This window comes from Cetorhinus maximus, chromosome 17 (assembly GCF_964194155.1).
Source record: "Cetorhinus maximus chromosome 17, sCetMax3.hap1.1, whole genome shotgun sequence".
Lineage (NCBI taxonomy): Eukaryota > Metazoa > Chordata > Chondrichthyes > Lamniformes > Cetorhinidae > Cetorhinus > Cetorhinus maximus.
The window spans coordinates 19,218,756-19,241,211 of NC_135895.1; the positions used below are offsets into that span (position 1 = coordinate 19,218,756).

Genomic DNA, 22,456 nt, shown 5'->3' on the forward strand with positions numbered 1-22,456 from the left:
CGCCACCATAAGAATTAAGCACAAGTTTAGATCTTCAGAGAGTTAGCTTTCAAGCAGGTTTCTGAAGACATTCAGGACCCACCATTTATGTGCTTACATGTCTTGCAATGGGTAAGCTTTGCAGTGATTCCATGGGAATTAACCTTTTCTGTGCCCTGGCAAGAAACCATTTACATGATCAGCTTTGAATGAAATTGGTGCCAATGTGGTACTGCATTAAACTATTTATTGGACAATTTGTGCTCAGTCCCTTGCTTTCATGCATTAGTGAACTGAATCAAGGCATCCAAGACCCAAGATATTGGGTGGGGCAGTTATGTAGGGTGCAAATGCAAATTATGTGCTCTAATTAAATGGTATTACGGGTATAATTGTTGTTTGCCAGAGCAGTATTTATATTTTGATACTGTTTCGTAATCATTAGGTATGTTTACTCATTTTAAAATCCGTATAGTGTTTTTTTTCTGTAATAGTTTCTAATTTCTGTTAGACATTTCAGATTGACTGCCAAGGACTTTGTCTGTTCTTTGTTAGTTCCTTCCTGTAGGTAAGTTGTGAAAAATACTAGGTTTTACTGAGTGCCTGTACTGCACCAGATTGTCTCTCCATGGTAACATGGAGGATATGGAAAGTTACTGTGCTACACAGATATTTGGTGAGTTGCCAGTCTCTCTTGTACCTTGTTAAATTATTGACTTCCCTTTGAAACTGGCATTGCCCACAGGCTAAAAATCTCCACACCTCAGTATATTATTTGTTGGCCCTACTCATCGCTGGTGTCAGTCTCCACTTATCAATAATCCATTCTTGATTTCTCTCCACAGATAATGGGTTTTCACCAGGCATTTGAAAATGTTGGCAAAAAGCCTGGGCTGACCGTGTGGAGGATTGAGAAAATGAACCCTGTCCTAGTGCCTGAAAATCTGCATGGGAATTTTTACATGGGTGATGCCTACATTGTGCTACATACAACTCCAGACTTTGCGTATAGTGCCCACCTGTGGCTCGGTAGGGCTACGCTCACGTGAATTTTCAGACCGCTGATAATGCGATAGCGATTAAAACTTTTTTAAAGAACTATTTTAGGTTGAACTTTGATAAAAAATATTTTCTTCCAGGAAATCAGTGCAGTCAAGATGAATCTGGGTCGGGTGCCATTTTCTGCATTCAGCTGGATGATAGTCTCAATGGAAAACCAGTGCAGTATCGGGAAACGCAAGGCAATGAGTCAAACAAGTTCGTGGGCTACTTTAAAAATGGACTTCTGTACAAGGTAAGGTGGACAATAACCAGCACCTTTTAAGGAGCTTGGAATCTTTCAAATCACAAATATCAAAGCTCTGAGGTATCTAATGGTTGTGTGCTCCTGCTACACTTAAGTGTGAAATGGCACCAAATGCTGGAGGCACCTTTTCTCTGTTTATTGATTAGCTGGTGTAAAAAACGGCCTTTTATGCATAAAAAGGGTTGCATATTTATCAGTGACTATAGTAGCTTCTTTTGTGTGGATTTTTTTTTATTTCTGGACCATACAAAATTAATTAGTTTCTAATTTTGGCCAGTTTATGAGCATTTAAGTTTCAGCAGCAGATTGGAAATCTGCCTAACCGGCTTTGCACTGAATGAGAGTTGTTAAAACAGCTGGCTGATTTACTAGGAAGTTCTATTTAAATAAAGCATTTTCCGCCCCCCTCCTGCCTAGGAGACAATTTTGAATGTCACTAGTTATTATCATCACCAGGCGATGCACTGCAGGAACTCACCAAGGCTCCTTAGAAACACCTTCCAAACCCACCACCGCTACCATGTAGAAGGACAAGGGCAGCAGACACATGGGAACACCATCACCTGGAAGTTCCCCTCCAAGCCACTCACCATCCGGACTTGGAAATATATCGCCGTCCCTTCACTGTTGTTGGGTCAAAATCCTGGAACTCCCTCTCTAACAGCGCTGTGGGTGTACCTACACCACACGGACTGCTGCGGTTCAAGAAGGCAGCTCACCACCACCTTCTCAAGGGCAACTAGGGATGGGCAATAAATGCTGGCCCAGCCAGCAGCGCCCACATCCCGTGAATGAGCAAAAAAAAAAGTATCATGTGAAAAGTCACATTTCGCAAGTGGTTATTTAAATATATTTGGTTTTGAATTCTCCCTACTTTAATACTTCCCCGCTTTCTGATCTTTTACCTCATCGCTGCTTAATTCCTTCCAACTTCGACAATTGAAATAGAGAACGCAGCACGGGATCTACTAAATGAGGATAAAATATGCGAGTGGGCACAACAATGACAGATTAAATTTAATACACACAAGTATAAAGTACTGCACATAGGAAGAAAATGGCTAGTAAGTGAATGGTGTTGAAGTAACTAAGGATAAGGTTGAAAGAAATCTTGGCATTTTAATAGACTTGGCAGTCAACAAGCCCAAGCAAAGGGGAGCAGCAATCAACAAAACAAGTCAGATGCTGAACTATATAACCAAAACATATAAAAACTCAGGGATACTTAAACCATATGCTGCTCTGGTCAGGTCACACCTTGAGTGCTACATCTGGCTCTGACCACCAACACTCAAGCCTTGGAGGTAATTCAGAGAAGAGAGGGGTAGCTGCCCTATAGCATTAGAAAATTGAGATACGAGGGAAAAACAATGGAGAAGTCCTACCAAAGCTACAAAAGTTAATAAGCAGTAAAGAACCGGCAGATCTGGAAAAGTACATTTAACTGAATAGAGAGTAGATAAGATGACAATATTCAAACTACTAATGGAGGAACGTAGGACTGATTTTGGAACTTCTGGGTTGGGTAGGAGAGGTGAAAACTTGAATCATTTAAGAAATGATTGGATTCTGTGATTGGGAGATTGTAAGGTTTTCTGGCTGAGTGACTTGGTGAGCTGAATGGCCTTCCGCTTCCAGTTTGTGACTATGCATCCTTCCTCAGCTGGGAATGGGCTGTACTCCCTGAACAGTGCCACGCTTGGCCCTTGCCCACATCCACTGATGTAGTCAGCCTTACTGATTTTCTTTTGGTTTCTCCTTGTCCTGAGATAAAGTGAAATGAGCAGTGAGAACGGTGCTACCATGATTAAACAGAAACATGTCACTAAAGAAAGTTTCAGGGGGCAAGCAGGTGGGACAAGCGTGACGATATCATACTATCAGTCTGCAGAGTTTTCTTCATAGCTGATGCTCTCAGAGGATAGGCAAATTCTGTCCACCTAGTGGCCTAATTAAGAACTGAAGAAGCAACAATGTGTATATGACCCAAGAGCCACCTTAATACCTGAAATCCTAAAAATACCTTCTCTGCTGTTCATGTCAGTAAATATTGTGTCATCTGTCTTAGTGCTTTCAATGTAGGGCTCGTGACCAGAAGTTTTAATAGAAGTAGTATTGATTTTTTTTCTATTGACTGTTTAAATAATTAATTACAGCTTGGGCTTAATGGATTCAGAGAAAGGAAACTCTTTTGAATCCCAAGTCATTTCCTAATGGAGTCTACAGAATGCATGGTATAATTGGCTTTCTTTCTAGGTACTCACAGGAACTGGAAAATCCATAACCAAATTACATCATGCTTTTTGAAACAATATTTTACTGGTGAGAATTAAATCTGATAAAGATACCAGTGCTGTCATTTGTAAAGCATTGCACACTGGCTGCCTGCCCTGAAACTAAAGAAAGGGGGGCTCACGGGAGAGTAAAGAGGCAGGATACGCAAGTGTTTCTATTTCAATGTTGGGTAACTTCTGTAAAGTAAACCTTCCAGGTGAGGAGCTTTTCCCACCTTCTCAAGGGCAATTAGGGATGCGTAATAAATCCTGGCCTAGCCAGCGATGCCCACGTCCCGTGAATGAATTTTAAAAAATATTCAATTGGAATGTCATGCCCCTGATTAGATTTGGAAGGCCCTGAGCTAGAAGAGTTATCCATGCCTAATATTCTGTGTATCTCTGCATTTCTCTGGCAGCTATAATTTGCAAAACCTAATGCATATTTTTTTTTGGTGATTTTTTTTTTTGTTCTCATACAATGAAGGATGACTGTAGCAGAGAGCAAATCATTTTTACTTTTTGTACCAAGTGTTAATATCAACCATTCAGGGTGTGGAAAGCATGAGTTACTTTGAGGATAAAGAATTCTTTACTGCATCAGTGTAATATCTCTGTATTCCACACCAGTCATCCTTACGCTTAATTTGTGTGAGATTACCAGTTTGCTCAACATTATGACTGACTTTTTTTTTGCTGTAACTTTATGACTCCTTGAAATTGGTTTAAGACTAACCAGGCTTCTTTTACTCAGGATCCTTCTAGTCATCAATCTGGATTAGAATATAACGCAGGCCCCAGAGTATATCCTGTAATGCACAGAAGAACATTGGACTAATTCTGGTGCATTATTTGACATTTCCATCTGTAATACACTGTAACCTCTCCAATCTGGAATGCTTGTGACCAAGTCATTTCTGGATTTTCGAATTTTCTGGAATACAGAATACACAATCACAAGCATGTGAACCGGAAAACACAGTGGATATAAATATTTACCAGAAACATAAAACAGTGATAAAACATTATAAAGTAGTAATACAAATTGTTTTACTTATCCAAATACTGTATCTTCTATGTTTCCACTTCCAAAGTACTGCCCAAACAGTCAAGTGGCGAGTCCTTGGATCTGCTCAATAGATTTCTGGACAACTGGTGTTTCCGATCAATAGGCTTTGCAACTGGAGAGGTTATAGTGAATTTTATCATAACCTAGGTTAAAAAAGACTTGTGGGATTTGATGAGATGTTTTGGTCCGTTGTTTTTAAAACAGCTCGCTTTATTGTTACCTTCATAACATTCAGCAGCGTTTGATTTTGTGTTTCCTTTGTAGGAAGGAGGTGTGGCATCTGGTTTTGCACATGTCGTCACCAATGACGTCAATGTAAAGAGGCTGCTGCACGTTAAAGGCAGACGGAATGTGAGAGCCAGTGAAGTGCCTTTTACGTGGTCCAGCTTTAACAACGGAGACTGCTTCCTCATTGATGCAGGAGCTGTGAGTGCAACATGTTAAAATTTCACGGAAATGGCAGCAAGTTCAGTTGCGCTTTGATCCTTATTCTGTTCAGTACTCCTCTTACCATCTTACCTATGGTTATCATGCTATCACCCCTGGTTACGAGGAGAGGGACGATCCAGCTCATGGACATCACTGAGTAGTGCCAACATGAGTCAACGTGCCCCCTGATTTTCTTGAGTTCTTTCTTCCTTTTACCTGAAGTTTTCCTCTGTCGAGGATCCTGACTTAAGTTGGACACTTCTACAAGTGCCCGTTAGTCTTTGGTAGCTTGCTCAAGTGGCTTCTCTACCAGTGAGCCCAGAACAACAACAACAACTTGTATTTATGTAGCATCTTTAACATAATATATTCCAAGATGCTTCACAGGAGCGGTATCATACAACATTTGGCACCAAGCCAAGATATGGTGGAACAGGCAACCAAAAACGCGGTCAAAGGGGTAGATTTTAAGGAACGTCTTAAAGGAGGAAAGAGAGAGGGAGAGGTTTAGCGTGGGAATTCCAGAACTTAGGGTGTTGGCAGCTTAAAACACAGCCACCAGTGGTGGAGCAACTAAAATCAGGGTTACTCAAGAGGCCAGAATTTGAGGAGAGTTCAAATCTCAGAGAGTTGTAGGGTTGTAGGATGATAGGGAGTGTTGTGACCATGGAGGGGTTTGGAAACAAGCAGGAGAATTTTATAATTGAGATGTTGCTAGACCAAGAGCCAGTGTGGGTCAGCGAGCACAGAGGTGATAGGGTGATGGGACTTGCTGTGAGCTAAGACACAGGCTGCAGAGTTTTGGATGATCTTAAGTTTACAGCGGTAGAATGTGGGCGGCCAGCCAGGAGTGGGTTGGAATAGTCAGTCTAGAGGTAACGAAGGCATGGCTGAGGGTTTCAGCAGCAGATGAGCTGAGCTAAGACAAGATGAGCTGAGACAGGATCAGAATCTGGCCCATGTTACAGAAGTGAAAATAGGCAGCCTCAGTGATGATCAAAGACATAGCTTTTGAATTGCATCTTAAAGGAGGAGAGAAGTAGAGAGCTGGCAGGGTTCAGTGAAGTAATTCTAGAGTTTAGGTCCTTGCCAGCTGAAGGCACAGTTGCCAATGGTAGAGTGATTAAAATTGGCAATGCAGCAGGGAAATTTTGGCAGCATAATCGACCATGGGGAGGCAATCACTGTTGAGCATGACTCTGTCCTCCCCGCAGGGGCAGGCGTAATGATCATGATTGGAAACTCATGCTGATTCCCCCTCCCAGCACGTATTGACGTTCATTGTGGAGTCTTGGCTGAGTTCAGCAAATCAAGCGAAAACTGGGGAAGGTGGTCAGATTTGTTTTTCTTTCATGCAAAGCATCCGGGGAACATTGGAGGACTTCACATCGCCTTCTAAGAATGAGCCAGCACAGAAATGATGGGTTGAATGGCCTCCTGCTGTGTTCTATGATTCTATGATAATACCAGGGTCCTTTGCTCTGAGAATCTAGTGCTGTGGGTGTTAAGTTACATTTATAGGAAAACTTTGCTAATATAATTCATCGCTCTATCTTGTCGAGTGAGAAGCCCTATAACCCAACATCAGTGCTGTCTCCTGACTGGATACTCAGGAGTGAAGTCCAGAACCAATGAGAGGGACTGAAAGAGGCGGGCATTGTCTGGGATAGTAATAGCGTAAAAGGCAGAGAGGAGGAAGAGTTCAGGAGCATTTTCTTGATCAGTTTGTTTCTGGCCCAATGAGGCATTGTTGGATGTGATTGTGATCACAGTGGGTCGCGTGTTGGTAGGGGAACATTTGGGAACAGCGATCATAGTATCGTAAAGGTTTAGATTAGCTATGAAAAAGGACAAGAAGCAACCCAGAGTAAAAATACTGAATTGGAGGAACGCCAATTTCAGAGGGTGTGAACAGATTTAGCTCAGGTAAATCAGAATCAAAGATTGACAGGCAGAACTATGACAGAACAATGGGCTGCCTTTAAAGAGGAGATGGTTCGGGTACAGTTGAGGTACATTCCAACTATTGGGAAAAATAGGACAACCAAAGCTAGAGCTCCCTGGGTGATGAAAAAGATAGAGAGTGAGGTGAAGCAGAAAAGGGTACAAACGACAGATAATACCAGGTTGATAATACCAGGTTGATAATACCAGGTTGATAGTACCAGGTTGAGAACCAGGTTGACTATAGAAAGTTCAAAGGGGAAGTGAGAAAGGAAATAAGAGAGACTATGAGAAGAGCCTGGAAGGGAAATTAAAAATCAATCCAAAAGTCTTCTATAGGCACATAAATAATAAATGAGTGGTAAGAGGAGGGGTGAGCCAATTACAGACCAAACAGGGGATCTAATCATGGAAGCAGGGAGCATGGCTGAGATAGTAAATTAGTTCTTTACATCTGTATTTACCAAGGAGGAAGATGTCTCTGAAGTCATAGTAGAGAAGAGATAGTCAATATACAGGATGGGCTAAAAATTGATAAAGATGAGATACTAGAAAGGCTGCCCATACTTTAAGTTGATTAGTCACCAGGACAAAAAGGGATGCATCCAAGGATATTGTGGCAATTAAGGATGGAAATTGCAGACGCACTGGCCATATTCTTCCAATCCTCCTTAGATACAGGGGTAGTGGCAGAGAACTGGAGAATTGTAAATGTTACACCCTTGCTCAAAAAAGGGTATAAGGACAAATTTAGCAACTATGGGCCAGTCAGTTTAACCTCAGGGGTGGGAACGCTTTTAGAAATGATAATCCAGGACAAAATAAATAGTCACTTGGATAAGCGTGGATTAATTAAGGAAAGCCAGCACAGATTTACTAAAGATAAATTGTGTTTTGAGTTTTTGATGAGGCAGGAGAGAGGGTTGCTGAGGGTAATGATATGCTTTACAGGTACTTCCAAAAAGATGCTTGATATAATGCCGCATAATAGGTTTGCCAGAAAAGTTAAAGCCTGTGGAATGAAAGGGACAGTGTCAGCATGGATATGAAATTGGCTGAGTGACGAGAAACAGAAGTCATGAATGATTAATTTTTGTGCTGGAGGGAGGTGTACAGTGGGGTTCTCCAGAGGTCTGTACTAGGAGCACTACTTTTCTTGAGAAATATTAATGACCTAGACTTGAATGTGCAGGAGACAATTTCAAAATTTGCAGATGACACAAAACTCAGAAGTATTGTGAACAGTGAGGAGGATAGTGATAGACTTTAAGGAGACATGGACAGGTTGATGGAATGGGTGGAGACTTCACGGAGAACTGTGAAGTGTTAGGAAGAACGAGGAGAGGCAATATAAAATAAAGGATATATTTCTAAAGTAGGGGGGTTGTGCAGAAGCAGGGGTATACAAATCATTGAGTGTGACAGGGCAGGTTGAGAAAGTGCCTAAAAAGGTATACGGGATCCTGGGCTTCATAAACAGAGGCATAGAACTCAAAAAAAAGGAAGGTGAACACTGGTCTCAACTGGAGTATTGTGTCCAATTCTGGGAAGCACACTTTAGAAAAGGTGTGAAAGCATTGTAGAGGGTACAAAAAAGATTTACGAGAATGGTTCCTGGTTGAGAGACTTCAACCACGTGGATAGATTGGACAAGCTAGGGTTGTTCCGCTTAGGGAAGACAAGGTTGATAGAGGTGTTCAAAATCATGAGGGTCTAGGCAGGGTAGATAGGGAGAAACTGTTCCCTTAGAGGGAAGAGTGGAAAACCAGAGGATACTGATTTAAAGTGATTGGCAAAAGAATAAATTCAGACAAGAGGAAAAGCCGTTTTACACAAGGGGTTAGGATCAAGTATGCGCTGCCGGACAATGTGGGGGAGGTAAATTCAATGGAAATTTTTGAAAAGAAACTGGGTAAGTGTATGAAAATGAGAAGTTTACATGGCTATGAGGAAAGGGCAGAGGGGAGGGACTAGCTGAGTTGCTCTTACAGAGAGCTGGAATGGGCATAATGAGTCAAATGGCCTCCTTCTATACTGTAAGCATCTAGGTACATACAAGCCTTGGGCTCTATGAGGATCTCCTGTTGGTCATAAATGTGAAAAATCGAAGCTGAAGACATTGAACTGGTAACTTCCTTACTAGAAGTTCCTGCTGTCCACCATGTTTTTAAAAAGAGAATAGAAAATATTACAAACTGTTCTAATGGTCAATCAACTTATAGCACATTTATTTCTGACTGTTAAGAAGAAAGTATAGAATAAGAACGTCCATTGAGCTCAACAAAATTTTTTTCTCCACAGACCATATACAATCTACCCTACCATTGACTCTATTTCACTGTGTTTTTAAGGAAGGAAAGTTCTGGATGAATATCTTTTTGATCTTTAATAATCGAGCAAAACTCCAGATTATTTATGCTTCCCCACTAATCCATTCTTCATCCTGGTGTGCACAACTGAAAGCAGGAACCACCACTGACAACACCCGCCACCTATCCCTCCATCTCCCAGCTCCAGCAGTGTAGACAACATTGTGCACCTTGAACTATTTGGTCTAAAGTAGTGAGAATGGGGGAAAGTGAGAAAAGAAATGGACAGAGAATGAGGGGATGGGAAAGGAACTGACCGTGAGTGGCGGCTGGGGAAGCAACGCTGGGTTACGGTACATTTTAAAGTTTCAGCTATTGATCAAAAGACAGTTTGCAACCATTGATGGTATTCACAGATGCCGAGTTATAATTAAACTGGCAAGCACTTGATTGACGTAATGTTTAGACTCGAATACGGTCTTACGGAATATGAAGTCACAGTTAAACTTTGCAATTGCAGATGATATATCAGTGGAATGGATCAAAGAGCAACCTTTACGAGAGGCTGAAATGCTCCCAGCTTGCTAACGGTATCCGAGATGGAGAGAGAGTGGGCCGTGCCAAAGTAGAGGTGGTGGATGAAGGAGACGAGCCTGCGGGAGTTATTGAGGTGAGTATATGGAGAACATGTGGGAGTTTATTGCAACGTTTCTAAAAGGCTGGAGAACTGAATTTTCCTCTTTCTTTTACCAAAATTGACAGTTACTGGGATCCAAACCAGCCATTCCCGATGCGACTGTTGAAGATTCTGCAGCAGATAAAGCCAGCAAGCAAAAGGCCAAACTCTACATGGTAACTAACCATTTGCTTTTAAAAGGGGAATCTTTTGATAATTGTGTGGTTTCATCCCCAACTCTTAGTGCTGCAGTTTTCTCGATCAACAGAAATGCTTTCATAAAATATTACACAAAAACACAATACACTGGTTACCAAAAGCACTGTCATTTCTTTCAGATTTCTGATGCCAGTGGACAGTTGTCTTTAACAGAGGTGGCTGCTGCAAGCCCATTTCAGATGGCTACACTTTCAACCAAGGAATGTTATATTCTTGACAATGGACCAAATGGCCATATATTTCTGTGGAAAGGTAAGAAGTCTAGATACTTGTGCCTCCTAATACATTGTGAATGTTACTATATTTACTGCTCAATTTTTTTTATTTAAAAAAAGTCAATTTATTTGTATGATTGTAATGATTACACTTTATTAAAAATTACTGTGGTTTAATGATTCCCAGCGTAAGATCTTTGGCATTTCCAAATGGACCTTCAAATGATTGTAGTTCTGTTTTAACAAATTTTAGGGGTCAGAACGCCCAAAATAAATATGACCCGTTTTGGAGCAGTTTCATGGTGTCTGGAATGGGAAGTGTAGCGAGAATCTGTTCAGCTGGCTCCCATGTTTCTGCCACTGCTTATGGGATGTTCCATCGAAAGTGAAGTGGAATGATCAGGATGCCCAGGGGCAGGCTTGTGCAGATGGCAGGAATGCAACGTCTGATACATTTCCCGTCATTAATGTATTAGCCACACTGGTTGTCAGACACACCGTCGTGCTTCTGGCAGCCAGTGTTGGTAAATTGGCGGAGGGGTAGGGAGCCGCTGAACCGGTGCAGTGAATCTCCGAGCATTTTGCTCGCACTAGGCAAGATGGGAAATTTGTGGGGAAGGGGGAAAAGTGTTGACATTTATTTTTCTTCTGCTGGCATTGTTAACCATGCCACGTTGCAACAGTCCTTCCCTCCCAGCACCCCTGAAGAATTGTGACCCAGGTATACATGGAAATACTGTGAGGATCCTCCCACATAAATGTAAGTGTGCCTGACTGCAGAATACCTGTTGTGGCCTGTGTGTATAACACCTGCACAGCCACTGAGCAGGCAGGATTCCCACTGGATTGGGGAACTCCAGGCCCACAACATTCATACCAAGAGCATCAGTAATATATGTTTCATGTGCTCCCTGGAGGAGGCTGCAATTTTTCCAAGACTTTCCCAGCCTGACAGACAGTTCGTGTCTTCTTTTCCAAAAACACCACCTCCTCAGTCTTGTTTCAGCTGCTTGTGCTTCAAAGACGGCACTGCAGTCTGTACGCAGAGGTAGGAATTCCACGTTGGTTCCCTGATTTCCTGCTGTAAATTGATCAGCAGGTTGGATGATGCGGCAATTTCCAGGATTTCTCACTGACCATAACATTATAAGGAGCAGGAGTAGGCCATTCGGCCCATCGAGCCTACTCCGCCACTCAATTTGATCACGGCTCATCTGATCCTGGCCTTTACTTCACTCTCCTGCCTGTTCTCCATGACCCTCAACTCCCTTGTTAATCAAAAATCATCTGTCTAACTCAGCCTTGAATATATTCAATGACCCGGCCTCCACTGCTGTCCGTAGAATTCGAAAGACTAATGACCCTCAGAGAAGAAATGCATCCTTATTTCCATCTTAAATGAGAGACCCCTTATTTTTAAACTGTGCCCTCTAGTTCTAGATTCCCTCACAATGGGAAACATCCTCCCAGCATCTACCCTGTCGAGCGCCCTCAGAATCTTATATGTTTCAATAAGATCACCTCTCATTCTCCTAAACTCCAATGAATATAGAGCCAACCTGCTCAACCTTTCCTCCTAAGGCAACCCCTTCATCCCAGGAATCTGCTTAGTGAACCTTCCCTGAACTGTTTCCAAGGCAAGTACATCCCTCCTTAAATAAGGGGACCAAAACTGTACACAGTACTCCAGGTGGTGTCTCACTAATGCCCTGTACAATTATAGCACGATTTCCCTACTATTATGCTCCATCTCCCTTGCAATAAAGGCCAACATTCCATTTGCCTTCCTAATCACTTTCTGTACCTGCGTGCTAATTTCTTGTGATTCATGTACAAGGACACCCAGGTTGCACTGTACTGCAGCATTCTGCAGTCTCTCTCCATTCAAATAATATCCTGCTTTTCTGTTCTCCCTACTAAAGTGGACGGCCTGATATTTTTCTACATTATACTCCATCTATCATTTTTTTGCCCACTCACTTAACCTACCTATATCCCTTTGCAGACTCCTCCTCATAACTTGCTTTCCTACCTACCTTTGTATCATCAGCAAATTTAACTACAATATAGACTGCCCATGCATCAAAGTTATTAATATAGTTTGTAAATAGTTGAGGCTCAAGCACTGATCCTTGCAGCTCTTCACTAGTTACAGTTTGCCAACCTGAAAATGACCCATTTATCCTGACTCTCTGTTTGCTGTTGGTTAGCCAATCCTCTGTCCAAGCTGCTATGTCACCCAGAACACCCTGTGCTCTTATCTTGTGCAGCAACCTTTTATGTGGCGCCTTATCGAATTGTATTGTATTATGATTTTCTATATGTCCTGTCTGTACCCCGTTAATAATGGATTCTAGCATTTTCCCAATGACAGATGTTAGACTAACTGGACTATAGTTTTCTACTTTCTGCTTCCCTCCCTTCTTGAATAGAGGTGTTACATTTGTAGTTTTCCAATCCACTGGTACCTTTCCAGAATCTAGGGGATCTTGGAAGATTACAACTAATGCATCCACTATTTCAGCTGCCACTTCCTTTAAGACTCGAGGATGTAGGCCATCGGGTCCAGGGGACTTGTCAACCTTTAATCTCATTAGTTTTCCTAGTACTTTTTGTCTAATGATCATGAATGTTTTGAGTTCCTCCTTCCCTTTTGCTTCTTGATTTCCTGTTATTCCTGGGATGCTTTCTGTATTTTCTATGTGAAGACAGATACAGAATACTAATTCAAAGTCTCTGTCATTTCCTTGTTTCCCATTGTTAATTCCACAGTCTCACCCTCCAAGGAACCAATGCTCACTTTAGCTACACTCTTCCTTTTTATATACTTGTAGAAGCTTTTACTGTCTGCCTTTATATTTCTTGCTAATTTCCTGTCATACTCCAATTACTCCCTCTTTTTTTTTAAAGTCATCCTTTGCAGGTTTCTTATATTTTCCCAATCTTCTAGAGTACCCCTAATCTTTGATCTCCGGAAGAACTCCTGGGGGAAATTATTGGTGATAATGTTTACAATAACAACCAATGTTTCCAACATCGGTGGTCACTTCCTTCCATGAAGCTGAAGCTCCCATTCAGAAACCGATCACTTATCAACATCTATGGTTAAAACAAACTCAACATGTCTAAAATAACGAAAACAAATTGCAACTTAACAACACCTCACTTAATGCAGATTCTCTTTAAATACCCTTGTGGTAATAATAAATATTTCAACTTTCTCAGATAAAAATATTCAGCCTCATAATACCTGATTTCACCTGGGACTACAGTCAGAATATCGCAATTGGCATTGACAAAGGTGTTTTGTTCATTAGTGTTCTTCTGGACAGGAATGTGCCCACGTTTAACTCTCTAAAGACAGGAGTAGTTTTGGGTCTAATGCCCCGTATGTTCAAATAGATGCTCACTGACGAAGCACTTTGCCTGTCCAATGTACAATTCTGTCTCAACACTGTTGCTAATTCCCCAGTTCCTGGGATAGACATATTCTTGGTCAGATAAAGGCAAAATACTGTGGATGCTGGAAATCTGAAACAAAAACAAAAACTCAGCAGGTCTGACAGCAGCTGTGGAGAGAAAGACAGAGTTAACGTTTCAAGTCCGTATGACTCTGAAGAAGAGCCATACGGACTCGAAACATATTCTTGGTCAGGCTTGTCTTGTTCAATTGGTTTCTGCTGCCTCTTCTCCAGTTTGATGATTAGTAAGATTCATTAATTGGGCGAGGTTGGATAAGAAGCAGCAGACACAGTAATTCTGGCACATGGTGCTCCTCGGATTAGTTCAAGCATATGATCTTTTTCTTCAGGATGCCAATATCTGCTTCACCAAGGCTTTAGTAACTGCATGCATTATATTATACCGCTCTCCAAGTCTTGTGCATGGGTATTTCAACGGTTTAAACAGCCGTTCAGTGTGACTCTTGGGACTATTGCCGAGAAAACTTTTAATCTCCTCTGTTTAATGTTGTAGACCTCACAAAAAGCAGCCTTTATCCTCACATAACTTGTTTATATGTAATGCATTCAGAAAGGTGAAAGCTCTTTGTGGTGAAGTCTTTCTACAGATACAGTGAATGAGAAAAGTTTTTTGTTTGCTTCGATGAATGTGATAAGATACAAAGCCTTTTGTTGTCCTTTGAAGTACAAGTGGAAGTTAATATTGCAGGGAATCTCTTGAGGATTGGAGGCAGTTTTGTGGTGTAGGTTGTTGCCACTCAGAGCTTGAGAGGAAATTGTGGACAACACATCTGTGATTTTCTGATATTCATGGACAGGGTCTCAGTACCAATTCATTGCCACCATGTAGTCTTCTGCACTTGTACAACTAAGTATAACCAACAGCAATGATCCGTATTGTAGTTTATGACATTATAGTTATGACATATAACTTCCGTATTCTGCAACTATTGGCACAAGTCCAGATGAAAGTCTCCCCTACGTTGATCAGGTTTCTTTCCCCCTGAGAGTGACTAGCATTTGGCATCTGTTATTTTTGTTTTGTTTTCATTGTGTACCCTCCACAATCACTTTGTCCCTGACCTTTCAGGCATCTTTGTTTTCTCCTGTGCATGTACTTGTGCATTTACACTAAAGGACAGATTCTCTGTGCAGATCATAAGAAATAAGAGCAGGAGTTGGCCATTCAAGCCTGCTCCGCCATTCAATAAGATCATGGCTGATCTGATTGTGGCCTTTACTCCGCTTTCCTGCCTGTCCCCCATAACCCATGACTGACAGGCTCAGAGAAACCAGTAGACCAATCATGTGGCAAACACAACACTTGTCACTTTCTAGCAATGTTAATTTCAAAGCTTTACGCGGGGTCAGCCTGAATGATGTATTCATGACGTGCTCTCCACCCATAACTGCATGCAGCCCTTTAAATGACTCTTATGTGTCATTTCTCCACCACTGCCCTACATTTTCCACATCTCTTTCCCAAAGGCAGAATTGACTTTCTAGTGGTGGGACTTGTGCCCTTATTCTGACAGAGTCATGGAAATGACCTGTGGTTTCTATCGGGATCAGGCTCCTTGTATTCCAACGTGCACAAACCCTGCCTCTTTGCTACCACATCTGAGTATTGAGAATTTTAGGGACTTTGTTTACAACAAGATGGTGTTAAATCTCCTAAAGAAACCAACCACTTTTTGCTTTGATTATATTAGCTGGCACTTGTTTCCAGTGATTCAAAAGCCTTGTTGGTCATTTTTGAGTGGTAATGACCCGGAACTCGCTGCCCACGAGGCTGATGAAAGCAGAGATGATCAATGATGTCAAAAGGGAATTGCATGGACACTTGAAGGACATAGACTTGCAGGACTATGGAGAGGGATTAAAATTGGGGGTGCTCAAGTGGTTGTGATTAGATAAGCACAGACACCTTGGAGAGTTTGGGGAATGGGACTGACTGGATTGCCCAACAGAGAGTCAGCATCGACTCGATTGTCCGAGCGACCTCCTCCTGTGCTGTAAATGCCCCTGTGACCCTGTTAACATCTCAGCACACAGTGGAATGATGTAATACCTGCTACCTTCAGCTTTCTGGCGTCACAGCTCATCTGTTTATCACATGACAGTAATGCAATGTTACAGAGGCTAACTGCAGTAGTTGCAAGACCATTTTACAATACTCAGCTTATGATACCTTGGAAATTCCCATTGTAAACATAAAGTAGCCTTTACCTTGAATGGTTTTAAAATCTGATTTCCATGTCTACTTGACAGGCAAATTATCTCTGGATGACCATTTGGTATTTTCAATAAGGTGACTGCAATCTGTTGTAGAAACGATTTGACACAAGTCTAATTATAAGGTGCATAATGACACCTTATGGGGAATATGAACTCCATTAATTTCCACAGGGTATCTCCTGGCCTCCGGCTGTAACCATTAAGAGGTGGAAATGGTGTATTCAGCTCAGCTTGTTTTTAACATGTATTGGAACACAGGTTTGGACTACATTCTGCATTTTCTATGAAATATAAAAATTGAAATTGCACCAATGATGTGTCCTAACCAAATGGATGGAAGGTTCCTTCGGAGCCCAATGTTCCATGTCCAATTCCTGATGTGTGCTGCAAAGCCTCTCTGGTGTCCCTGCTGATAGTTCCACTCAAGTTACAATGGGAGATCCGGGAACACTGGGAAAATTCGACTTCTCCGTTTAGATAATTGGAAGCGTGTGGGTGATAAGAGGCCGGTACTAGTACGTGAGCTTCTACATTAGGAACAAAGACCCCAAGGTACAGATATAAACCACTCTTCTTTCTTCAGGGAAGGAGTCCAGCAAGACTGAGCGGAAGGTCGGATTTGATACATGCGAATTCTTCATAAACTCAAAAGGATATTCCAAAAATACTCAGGTAATCAACAACTTCCTAACATTCACTGTCTAAGCTCACAACAGTCATTTGGACGGGGAAACCAGAGGGTGCCTGGGAGTCACTCGAATTGTAACCCAGTGCGTATCAAGTGACCATTTACAATTTACAGAACTACAGTTGACGCCCTGCAAGTTCTCATTTTAAGCATAAAATGAGCAGCCTAACCTTGAGTAGTTGTTGATTGGATTACAAGGCAGACAACTGACCATTAACAACTACTTTAATTTTTAATGGAATGCACGGCATCCATTTTAAGAGTAGGTTACCATACCTTTTTAAATATAAAATGTATGAGTCTAATAGGACATGTCAGCAGGAAATACTATAGGGTGAACTTCCCCAGGGGTTTCTTCACTTGACCGTAATTCAGAGAAGTGCCGCAGACTTCACGGGAAGATAATGTGAATGCCATTTTCCTGAGATTTCCACTGAAGATATAGTCGCTGATCGGGATAACTGAGAAAATTCAACAGCAACAACTTCTATTTACCTTATTCCTTTAAAGTAATAAAACATCCCAAGGCATTTCATAGGGATATTATAAAACAAATAGGACCACATTGGGAGATATTACGACAAAAGAATCAAAAGCTTGGTCAAAGGGGTAGGTTTTAAGAAGCCCCTTAAAGGAGGAAAATGAGGTCAAGAGTTGGAGAGATGTAGGGAAGGAATTCCAGAGCTTGGGGCCAAGGCAGCTGAAGGCACGGCTACTACTTGCTGAGTGATTAAAATCGGTTATGCTCAAATGGTTGGAATTAGATGAGTGCAGATACCTTGGAGGGTTGTGGGGCTGGAGGTTACAGAGAGAGATGGAAGGGCAAGGCCTTGAAGGGTTCTAAAATCACCTCTGAAACCTTTAGATGATTCAGAGTAGATAGTTAACAGGAGGCCTGTGCTAGTTCCTTGGCTTCTAATTAAGATGAAATACCGCGTGCAATATTCAGGTTTAAGAGGAGTTTTGATGTCCACTTTGCATGGTATCACATCCTTATCCATATCGTGATCACTGTTTAGTTCCAAAATCAAGTAATTATGTGAGAAAGGTACTGTCTATAGCAAATCATGCAGTCTGAGTTCTTTTTCGTTTAATTTATTGAGGAAGTGCATGTCTCTATATAGTTTTCCATTTCCTCTTCTTTGAACTATGTGAAGAACACACTTCCTCATTCATAGGACAGTGCAGTGCAGCCTGTGCTGTAGATTTCCTGATAGCTGTAATTGTATTTCTGTGATTATCTAATGGAATATGCATTTCTGTGAGATAAGACTAGTTTGTGCAGAATGCATGATATCAAATGGCTACATAAACCTTTGATATTTCCTCCATTATTGCTGATTCAGACCTTTAATGTTCAGCGACTGCACGGGCAGGCCTGCAAAAAAAAAAGGTTAGAAATTGGGTCGCAATGCGCTTGTTTTTCAGGCGCTGGGCAGGTTACTAAAGTCTTCCAAAGTGCAACGCTGACTATTTTGGGTTAGGACAAACGGGAGGTGACCTTTACCCCAAATTGAAGCAGACCGTTAGATCATTTCTACATGCAAATAAGAGGCCCCATGACTGTTCTGTTGCCCCTAGTTTTCCCTGAGGCAACCAATGCCATCGCAATGCTAGCAGAAGCCTGACTTTTCACGAGTCTTGGCTGACTGACTCGATTATAACAAGGCCTGATGCCTTGTCTGTGGGAGCCTCGAACATAATGGCACAGGGCATATATCCAAATGCCACAAGTACAACCCAGACCGTAGCTCAGTTCTTGTTTAATAAGAAAATGCCAATGATACTATCCAAGCATTCCTCTCCCCATTATGGCAGGGGCCAAAAGATATCATGTACAGTTCTGTAGGTTATGAGGAGACCAATTTACAGTTGCATTTTACATGTCTTAATAGCGGCTACACATTTACTGAACTCTTTATCTCATTTATCGCATTTTTGTGCTGGTGGATGGAGACTTGGGTGGCATGGGAGTGGGGTGAAGGACAGAAGCCTGAGTCTTGCTTTATTTTGTAGGTAGAGCTGCTTCCAGAAAATGGTGAGACGCCACTGTTCACCCAATTCTTTTCGGACTGGAAGGTTAAAGACCAAAGTGAAGGGCTTGGAAAAGTGTACACCATTGGCAGCATTGCCAAAATCAAATCCGTTCCCTTTGATGCCACAAAGCTTCACAACTCAACTGCCATGGCTGCACAACACAACATGGTGGATGATGGATCGGGCAAAGTCCAGGTAACAGGTCCACAACTATCACTGTAGGATTTCATCTTACCTGGGGTCAGTAATGTGCATGGAAATGTATTCAATGTTCCTCTGCAGATTTGGCGGATTGAAGATTTCAAGAAACAGCCCATTGACTCTTCATCGTATGGTCAGTTCTACGGCGGAGACTGTTACATTATTTTGTACTCTTACAAATCGGGAGCTAGGGACAAGCACCTCATTTATACTTGGTAAGCCTCTTCACCTGCACATGAAATGTCAAAATTGGATGGACTAAGGAAGCTAAAATGATGGACTGAAAAGAAAGCAAGGATTTTTTACTTTTGTTTACCTTTTAAGGCAAGGCAACAAAACAACAAAAGATGAGTTGGGAGCATCAGCCGCACTCACAATTGAACTTGATGATCAGATGCAAGGTTTGCCTGTCCAGGTACGTGTTAACTGTCACTAGAGGGGTTTCTGCAAGAGAGGCCTGAGTCTCCTGGGAGATAGAATTAACCTCAATGCATCACATGATGTCTGCTTCACAGGGCCGCCTACGGGCACGGAGTCATGTGGCTGCTTTACCAGTTCTGAATTATTACAGATATTGCGGAGTGCTGTACTTCTCTCCTTGGCAGCAGCATAGCCACTCAATCACCAGACTGCAATAGCTGATTCTGAAATGGTCAACCTCTACCCGCTCACCACCCCCACCCGCTCCCCCCCCCCCCCCCCCCACCCCAACCCTCCTCACCCCAACTCCCCTCCCCCACCCTCCTCACCCCAACCCCCCTCCCCCACCCTCCTCGCCACACCCCACCCCCACCCCAACCCCCTCACCCCAACCCCCCTCCCCCTCCCACCCCAACCCTCCTCACCCCAACCCCCCTCCCCCACCCTCCTCACCCCAATCCCCCCTCCCCCACCCTCCTCGCCCCAACCCCCCCCCACCCCAACCCTCCTCACCCCAACCCCCCTCCCCCACCCTCCTCACCCCAACTCCCCTCCCCCACCCTCCTCACCCCAACCCCCCTCCCCCACCCTCCTCACCCCAACCCCCCTCCCCCACCCTCCTCACCCCAATCCCCCTCCCCCACCCTCCTCACCCCAACCCCCCTCCCCCACCCTCCTCGCCCCAACCCCCCTCCCCCACCCTCCTCGCCCCAACCCCCCTCCCCCACCCTCCTCGCCCCAACCCCCCTCCCCCACCCTCCTCGCCCCAACCCCCCTCCCCCACCCTCCTCGCCCCAACTCCTCTCCCCCACCCTCCTCGCCCCACCCCACCCCCACCCCAACCCCATCACCCCAACCCCCCTCCCCCTCCCACCCCAACCCTCCTCACCCCAACCCCCCTCCCCCACCCTCCTCACCCCAATCCCCCCTCCCCCACCCTCCTCGCCCAAACCCCCCTCCCCCACCCTCCTCACCCCAATCCCCCTCCCCCACCCTCCTCACCCCAACCCCCCTCCCCCACCCTCCTCGCCCCAACCCCCCTCCCCCACCCTCCTCGCCCCAACTCCCCTCCCCCACCCTCCTCGCCCCAACCCCCCTCCCCCACCCTCCTCGCCCCAACCCCCCTCCCCCACCCTCCTCGCCCCAACCCCCCTCCCCCACCCTCCTCGCCCCAACCCCCCTCCCCCACCCTCCTCACCCCAACCCCCCTCCCCCACCCTCCTCGCCCCACCCCACCCCCACCCCAACCCCATCACCCCAACCCCCCTCCCCCTCCCACCCCAACCCTCCTCACCCCAACCCCCCTCCCCCACCCTCCTCACCCCAATCCCCCCTCCCCCACCCTCCTCGCCCAAACCCCCCTCCCCCACCCTCCTCACCCCAATCCCCCTCCCCCACCCTCCTCACCCCAACCCCCCTCCCCCACCCTCCTCGCCCCAACCCCCCTCCCCCACCCTCCTCGCCCCAACTCCCCTCCCCCACCCTCCTCGCCCCAACCCCCCTCCCCCACCCTCCTCGCCCCAACCCCCCTCCCCCACCCTCCTCGCCCCAACCCCCCTCCCCCACCCTCCTCGCCCCACCCCACCCCCACCCCAACCCCATCACCCCAACCCCCCTCCCCCTCCCACCCCAACCCTCCTCACCCCAACCCCCCTCCCCCACCCTCCTCACCCCAATCCCCCCTCCCCCACCCTCCTCGCCCCAACCCCCCTCCCCCACCCTCCTCACCCCAACCCCCCTCCCCCACCCTCCTCACCCCAACCCCCCTCCCCCACCCTCCTCACCCCAACCCCCCTCCCCCTCCCACCCCAACCCTCCTCACCCCAACCCCCCTCCCCCACCCTCCTCACCCCAATCCCCCCTCCCCCACCCTCCTCGCCCCAACCCCCCCCCACCCCAACCCTCCTCACCCCAACCCCCCTCCCCCACCCCCCTCACCCCCTCCATGAAGCTGGAAGCCTCCACCCAAGCTGATACTTCCTGGGATACAGTGAGCTCTTCCTCACACTGCGACTTGTATGTTGCTGAGCTCTGTTTATCTTCATTTTAATCAGACACATGTAGCATACATTATCTGATTTCACCCTCCACTGGTGGGCAAGCTTTGGTTTCTGTGCGTATTTGCTGGAAGCATTTCCCTTACAGTATAATCTTGTCACAAGCAGTGGAATTGTTATAATCAAAATAACACATCAAATATGCCTGTCAACATTGCATCATTATATCTTGGCATCTCTCCACTTCATTTTCCTAAGTAACTTCGACATCTTTCATCAGTTTAATATTTGTCATTCTCAACAATCCCTTTCCTCAGCTGTTCATTCCTGCCCTTCAACTATCAATTAACCACCAGGATCCTGGCACAGCCCATTAAGTTAACCTACAATTGACTTCTAACTACGTGGCATGATTGATGGGCCGCTTTATAATGACCAGCTTAAGGTGACATTAGGTGCAGAATTTTCCTGCCCCCGCCACCCCCAACTACCCCCCACTTGGGTGGAGCCTGCCCGCTTCATAGAGGCAGCCTCCCTGCACCAGCCCTGGGTGCGGGTCAGGAGCTGGGCTGCAGAGAGGAAAGGCATCCCCCTGCAGTCCCAATGCCACATTTGGAGGGCCTTCCCCTGGACCATCCAGAACATTAAATTAAAATTGCTCCAATGGAGGCACCCTCTTGCTCCTCAATCTGCCTTAGCAGCATCTGCCTCACTCGATGAAGCCGCCAAGACTTCAAAGCTGCCAGCTCTGTGATTGGCCTGGCAGCATCCAGATCCTGCCAATTAGGTGACTGCCTCAGGGAATAATGCTGAGTTGGTCTCGTTGCCGGCAATCAGGAACCCATTTGGTCCAACATCGGAGTCCCGAAGCCCATGGTAAAACTCAACCCTAGGTGTTTAAAAATAAGCATTTTGGGGCGTTCGCCCATATTTCTTTGTGGACTGTGTCTTGACTTGTCCATTTGGGGGAAAAGGGCAAGTGAATACAATGGGGA

The 22,456-nt window shown here is 44.7% G+C and overlaps 1 protein-coding gene across 1 annotated transcript in view; it reads left to right on the plus strand.

Moving 5' to 3' along the window:
* Positions 1-513: 513 nt before the first annotated feature.
* The window catches only part of LOC144692217 (scinderin-like), a 34,074-nt gene continuing 12,131 nt past the window's right edge, over positions 514-22,456 (plus strand). Inside the window, exons 1-11 of the mRNA XM_078560793.1 lie at positions 514-655; positions 825-1,008; positions 1,119-1,273; positions 4,892-5,053; positions 9,830-9,979; positions 10,072-10,161; positions 10,324-10,456; positions 16,702-16,790; positions 18,823-19,038; positions 19,126-19,259; positions 19,369-19,459. Of these exons, the coding sequence (XP_078416919.1) occupies positions 608-655; positions 825-1,008; positions 1,119-1,273; positions 4,892-5,053; positions 9,830-9,979; positions 10,072-10,161; positions 10,324-10,456; positions 16,702-16,790; positions 18,823-19,038; positions 19,126-19,259; positions 19,369-19,459 (1,452 nt within the window). The 5' untranslated portion in view covers positions 514-607. The remainder of the gene's footprint in view (positions 656-824; positions 1,009-1,118; positions 1,274-4,891; positions 5,054-9,829; positions 9,980-10,071; positions 10,162-10,323; positions 10,457-16,701; positions 16,791-18,822; positions 19,039-19,125; positions 19,260-19,368; positions 19,460-22,456) is intronic.